The sequence below is a fragment of the Limulus polyphemus genome, unplaced genomic scaffold, assembly GCF_000517525.1.
Source record: "Limulus polyphemus unplaced genomic scaffold, Limulus_polyphemus-2.1.2 Scaffold2, whole genome shotgun sequence".
In the NCBI taxonomy this organism is placed as follows: Eukaryota; Metazoa; Arthropoda; class Merostomata; order Xiphosura; family Limulidae; genus Limulus; species Limulus polyphemus.
Genome location: NW_013665612.1, coordinates 1,431,899 through 1,438,812, shown reverse-complemented (window position 1 = coordinate 1,438,812; position 6,914 = coordinate 1,431,899). Strand labels below are relative to the sequence as shown.

The 6,914-nt window shown below is 30.8% G+C and overlaps 1 protein-coding gene across 3 annotated transcripts in view; it reads right to left on the bottom strand.

The window, feature by feature from the left end:
• Positions 1-6,914, bottom strand: part of LOC106466242 (proprotein convertase subtilisin/kexin type 7-like) — a 37,291-nt gene that overhangs the window by 13,740 nt on the left and 16,637 nt on the right. For all 3 annotated transcript variants that reach the window (XM_022395063.1, XM_022395022.1, XM_022394963.1), the window contains 3 exons: positions 5,643-5,733; positions 3,231-3,285; positions 1,016-1,154 (listed from right to left, as the gene is read on the bottom strand). In XM_022395063.1, coding sequence (XP_022250771.1) covers positions 1,016-1,154; positions 3,231-3,285; positions 5,643-5,733 — 285 coding nt within the window. The remainder of the gene's footprint in view (positions 1-1,015; positions 1,155-3,230; positions 3,286-5,642; positions 5,734-6,914) is intronic.

Here is a 6,914-nt window from a genome sequence, read left to right as displayed (position 1 = left end):
TCAAAAGAAAGTTGTGGTGGAAGGAATGTTAGAAAGACTGAGAAACCCACTAGGGGACATTCTGGTTATTCCGATTGGTTATTCATGTCATATATAAAAGTAAGTGTATATAAGGGAGCGTTTCCAAAAATGGAAAAAGGTGGTCAGGGTGCCACTCTGTTTGACTTATTACATGAGCAATATCTTAGCAAATAGAAAACATAAGCCCTTCTTATTTTATATTCTACCTTGTCAATATCTGTAATTTGAGTTTCTAATTCATATGAAACTATAGACTTAGTATTTTGACTTCACAAACACCTAATTTAAACCAGTGCTGCATTCAACATACCATGTGACACACAAAAATCGATGTTTATCTGCATTTTTTTAATATTTACTTTTAAATTAACATATTTTTTTAATATTTACTTTTAAATTAACATACTGAGTAATGTATAGTTCTAAAATTTGAATTATAATCTACAGTTTGATACCAAACTTATTGACATATATTCATGAAATAGTAATTGAATAAAATTTTGAATGTAAGTCAACAAATGAGATGACATGGCTTTCACCTGTGACCCATCCCGAAAGGGTTAATAAGATGTTTGATATTTAATTCTTGTTATTAAATCTAAGAATAATGCACTATTATATGTACAATACACACTGTAACACAGTTTGTTTGGATAAACATAGACATTCAAGAGTAGATTATTAAAATCAGTCACAAATTTGGATAACTGATTCACTAACCACATTTTGCTCATTTGGTAGTACCAAAGCATATTTATCGCTCATTGTTTATTTCAAACAATCTTTTTATTCAAAACTGCATTACGTATTTCAATGTTACACTAATTTTTTCAATTCACTTGTTCTTTACAATATCAAAACACCTTACAAACCACAGTAAGAAATGATTAAACTACTAGAATCTCCTGAATGTTGCAATTTAAGCCATTAATATCAATTAATGATGTTAACTACATCATAATTTTCATAGATATTTTCTAAAAGAAAGCCAAACCTATTGTAATTGTGTAAATGGAACTTGCATAACCATCAAAGTTACAGTTGTCATCATTAGATCCTCCATTACCACTTGCAACCACAAAGATCGAACCATACCCTCCTCGACCCATGTCAATACCATGTTTAATTGCTTTCTGAAAAAAAAAAATATTATACTTAATATTCAGTCTAAGTTAAAGCAGATTCCAAATTGCAAAATATTGAAGGATTCCCTACATTTTTACACACAAAGATTAGTATTCAATAAAGAAAGTTTTCTTTATACATATACATTATTTTTCTAAGGCACATACATATACTAAAGTACAATCCCTTATACACACTGTAGGATTAACTGAATTAAAGCTTAACATTATCAGAAAAAAGGATTAAAATATCAGTATCAAAGTCCTTAAATTTTATATATTGTAAAACACATCTGTGAACACCTGAAGCAATAGCTACGAATAGGTCATAAGTGCAAATATAGTTAGAAACATTTATGTTTTAAGTAAGTAGCACAATTAAATGGTCAAATGCTACTCATGACTTGAACTTACTTGACACTAATATGACAAACTCATCAATTGTAATACCAAAAAACAAACAAAATAGTTGTTATCACCATGTTATTTTCTTAACATAATAATATATGTTAAGTTTCACGAGTTTAATATTTTGGAATGTTCAGTTAACATTATCCACCTGTTTAAAGATATGTTAATTTTCTAGCATGTCTTCATCAAGTTCTGACATAGAATGGAACCAGCAAATTAAAAGATCATTAGTAAATAAGCTTAAAATATTGAATTATATCCCTCCTACTTACATTTTACAGATACTTTATGAAAATATCTAAACAAACAACAGTAATGAATAAAACAAGCAAATACATGGGTGTGCAAAATATTAACTCTGCAGATATTTTAACAGAGCAAAATATATCCATGCTAAGTTGCACATAAGTACAATTGATGGATTTTAGTCGTATGTTTCATCTGGATTTGTATGATTGTCAGTGAATATTATTACCCTTAAGTTTACATGAACATGTGATGAGACAGTGTAGCAATCATGTGACAACATATTACTGTTTCTTGACCACATGGAGAAATAAGGATGAGTGAAGTTCAGACAAGAGACACTGTTGTTTCATTAAATAAAATACAGTAGAAAGTTAAGCCAGACTAAATTTAAACTCCTTTATTTTAAGTGCATTATTTAAGTAACTTGTCAAAATATGTTACCTTGAATAAGAGGCTATTATTCCACAACTTTAAGGAACTAAATGGAAAAGTAAATTTCCTATTGTTAGGCTAATTACATGACAAAAGTAGGGCACACGAAGAAAGTTCTTCACTTAAGAAACAATGAATGAAGAGATGGTTCCAAAATCACTGCACTTGCATGAAACATGTTTTCTGGAGTTTATACAAAATAAATAATTCACCCTGAAAATAAGTTAGATGGTCTTTTTTAAACTTCACTACTAAAAACATGGAGGTCTATTTTCCAAAGTTAAAATTTTCATAACCTGAAAATGTATTTCAGATAGATAATCACATCTCTGCAAAACAAAGAGTTATTACAAAAAACACTTTACAAAAATATTGCACTTTTTTGCAATAATACTGTAGAATAAAAAGGAACGTTGCATCTAACGTCCCCCAGTAGGAAAGTAGTAAGTCTTAAGACCTAAAACACTGAAATCCAGGATTTGGATCCTTGCAGTGGACACAGTAGATAGCCTGGTGTGGCTTTGCTCTAACACAAAGCCGTGCAACTAAATAAATGAATATTATGAAATCAGCTGATTTTGTTTTTATTTCTAGTTGACTTGAGTTGAACATTCCTTAAGAATCTGTTATCTGTCAAACAGTTGCATAATTAACTAGCAAATTTACTAACAGCCCAACATAATAAACGTCAGAATAATATAAGGCACTTCATGTTATACATACAGAAATGAAACAACAACTGTGTCAGACTTAACTAAAAATAATCTCAAAAAAGCTTCGAAATTTTGTATTATTTGTACAGTTCATAAAGAAGCTGAACGTTGTTCAATAAGACAATTTTTTTAAACTACACTTGCCTAATTACCTATGGCTATCACTTAGGATCTGTTGTTTCAAATATATAATGAAACAAGAAATGACTACAACTGTGAATGTATGAAAACAATCTTAAACATGAACTTCTCAGATTTACATATTTAAATCTAAGCATACCAGAGCTAAATAATGTGGTCCTTCAACAGTTTTCCCATCATCTTCAGGTCCCCAACTATCAACCAAAAATTATCAAATTCTATAAGTAAAAATACATTTTATGCTTAATATGTGATTCATATTAACTATAAGTGTAAAAAATAATCCCACGTACATCTTCTGTGACTTAAATATTGACGTTTCAGACAATAAAGTCCAACTTTAAGCAAAAGCAATAATAAAACAACATGATAAATACTCATTGTTAAGATTTAATTCACTTGATGGTTCATAATGCCATAGTCATGTATTAACATTTGTTCTGTACTAAAGATAAAAAAAACAAAATTAACCTTCAACATATGAAGTATGATGAGAAGCCTTAATCATACTTTTAAGCATAGTAATTAATCAAAAAACAATAGCTTTTTGTAAAATCAATAATATACTGACGTGCAAAAGAAAGTATACCAAAGATAAAATTATCATACTTGGACAACAAAACATGAAGGCACTTTCAATCAAAGTGTACCTGATAGAAAAATCCAAGGTCAATGCATTATTAAGAAATTACATACATGGATGGCTTACACACTGAAAACATTACTGTCTTTCCCATATATGGTCAGATCAGTGCTTGAATAGAAGGGAAAAGATGAAGCAGGATGGTTTGTGAAATTTTGGAAGCTAAATAATATATTTCTTGTTTTCATATGTATTCTTTACTTATTATTATAAAAGTAACTAAAATGTAAAAATCAGAAACTTATTACATTATATTAGTAAAATATTGAAAAAATAAATAATAATAATAAAAAAATCTTCACAAGGTATAATCTTGACCAGCTCAGATGTTATATAATTCAATAAGGTAACATGAGCTGCACATTTACCAAGTGATTTAAAACTTGTGTGACAGAATTATTAGTTAGACATGGGTCAAAGGGCAATAAAACAATGTTATGTATAAACAGATGCATACTATTACAAGTTATAATATAGAAATTCTGATAATTACTTTGTGGTTACGAACTCAGTCATACTGACCAAGCCCGTAGTTAGAGGATACTTTCTCTCCATCTGTGTGTGCTACTTTATCTCACTCCTGCCTCATTTTTACATGACATTTAAAGAAAATAAAAATAGTTTCTTTCCCCAGTCCCTTGCTGCCATAAATATTTATTGCATCATTTATCAAACCTTCCCTCCCAAGAAGCTTACATTTACTAAAAGATAGCAGGATGGCTTCAGACCCTCCTGTAAGGAAGTGGGATGGCATCCTGACACACTTCAAGCACTAGGTCAGATTCACAGTTAACACAGATTTGCACTCACAGTCTCACACGCATGTTTACCACCTTATCTGAGCTAATATTGTATGGGACAACCTCATTCATTAATGCATGCTAGTACATGGAAACAGTTAGTTAATGGATGACATCATCAGAAAGTCAACTCCACTTCTCCAAGATGGCTTACCTCTGTTCTTTTTTTTGGTCAGTGGCTTTTCTCACCTTCTTATTCTTCTGTCCATTTGATTTCAGAAATGTTCTATTGGAGAAAAGTCAGGAGAACAAAGCAGACCATCGATGTTGTTCGCTATGATAAACTGTTACACCACCCTTGGTATATGTGGTCTGGAGTTGTCATCCTGTAACACACTACCCTGGTACTGTTGGCAGATGAAGTGCAGAACAATAGATCAAAATATTTCATCTCTGTAATGCTGACTAGTGAGGTTACGATTATCTAAATAAGTGGGATTCTCTAGTAACTACACAATCCTCCCAACACTATGATGCTTCCTTCTTGAGGCATAGTCACATGAGATCTGCCTGTCCTAGGCTGGCTGATGTCTAACCAGAGTGCCTGAGTCACCTCAACAACCTTGTAATGGTCACCTTTGAGAAACCCAGGTTTCTTGCAATAAGAATGTATGAGGTCTCCATCTGCAGCATTTCAAATGCCTGTCTTGCCTTGCTGTTGTGCCATAAGTCATGGCATGTTCTTGGTGATTTTTCACAAAACTAATTGTTGTAGAGATGCACCAACACATTTTATACCCTTTCTGAATGGTTATCCTGTGATACACATGCAAACTATTAAAAATGCATTTTCACACACGAGAGAGAATTTTTGTTCTCACACTGTGTTTCATACTCGCAACGAATGTAGCCTACACCTAGGCTCATACTAGCACATAACATAGATGTTTCAGATTCATTCATGTTGGAGGTAACTATATTTTGTTGGTATACATTCTTTTTGGTATTAGTAGATTAATTTCCATATATGTGTTCAACTGAAGCTGCTGTTCACTGAAGACATTTTATTCAGTCTGATATCAGAAACAGATCTTTAGGAACATCACATGAAACTTATTCAAATTCTTATTTACTTATAAAAAAAAATAAGGCATGTGATTTTTCCTACCTGCATGAATAAATATCATTGATGTTCATGTTCAAATTGAAAGCAGTTGCTTCTAGACTGTCAGTCATGGTTCCATCTAAGGCACGTAAACCTGTGCAACAACAAACACATAAATATGCTATGTTTGTTTTTTATCACTGGTGCTTGTGAAAATATCTATAGAATATTCTCTATGTCTAGATACATTTGGATAAAAAAAAAGCAAATTACAAATACATACAAGCTCCAAACACTTTCATTATAAACTTTTATTACAATAAGCATCATTTTCTGGGAACATACTGTACTTTGCAGTTACTACCATTAACAAGAAAGGCATTTTCATAAGCATGCTTGCACAGCAAAACAGAACTTATTTGTAAAAATAATTTCAAAAACAAATAGCCAAATTCTTTTTAGAATACAAGATTCAATGTTATGATAACAAAATTCATTAAAATTTTACTGACTAAATACAATATTGACACCATTGTTCATAACACTAACCAAAACCACATGTAAAATTTATGGTTTGAACACCAAAAGCTGGCAAATAGGCTTAGAAATCATGCGAACTGCAAAAGTTTGTTTTTCAATATTCATCTTAATTTTTTCAATTATGGATACCAAATCAGTGTAGTGTAAAAATATCATTTCATATCTATCTCCCCCCCCCCCACCCACACACACAGATCATTACTCAGTCAGATGAACAGCTTGATTTTACAAAAATCTATCATTTTTAAATTAATTAAAATGTATTTATAGTATGATTAAACAATATTGAATGCCTCTTGGGCAATGACTTGTGGGAAACAAGTATAACCCACTGAATAGCAGAAAGAATAATCTACTTGAAACAAAAACTAGTTCTGCATTACTCACTTTTTAGAAATTTACATATCAAATCACCACTCTGAGAAATAAATTATTAAACAGTAATAGCAACAACAGTAAATGACACTTTTAAGAAATGTGTACTTCATATCATCTCAGAGAAATAAATAATTCCCAGAAAGTAACATTATTTAAATACTTTAACACTTTTCCTGATGAATTTCTCATTTCATGTTTTTGTAAGTTTTTTCAGACTTTATGCATAAAATGAATAACAAAACTTCATTATTTTTTTACTAAAACTGTTAGATATTTTATCATAATAAGCATGACTTGTTTATGGTTAACTCTTTCCTTACTGCAGTTAGAAACATAACTACTACTCTCTCTTCTTGTTCCAGCAATCACAAAAAATTCATAAAATATTGTCATCAAATAAAGCAAGAATAATTTTAC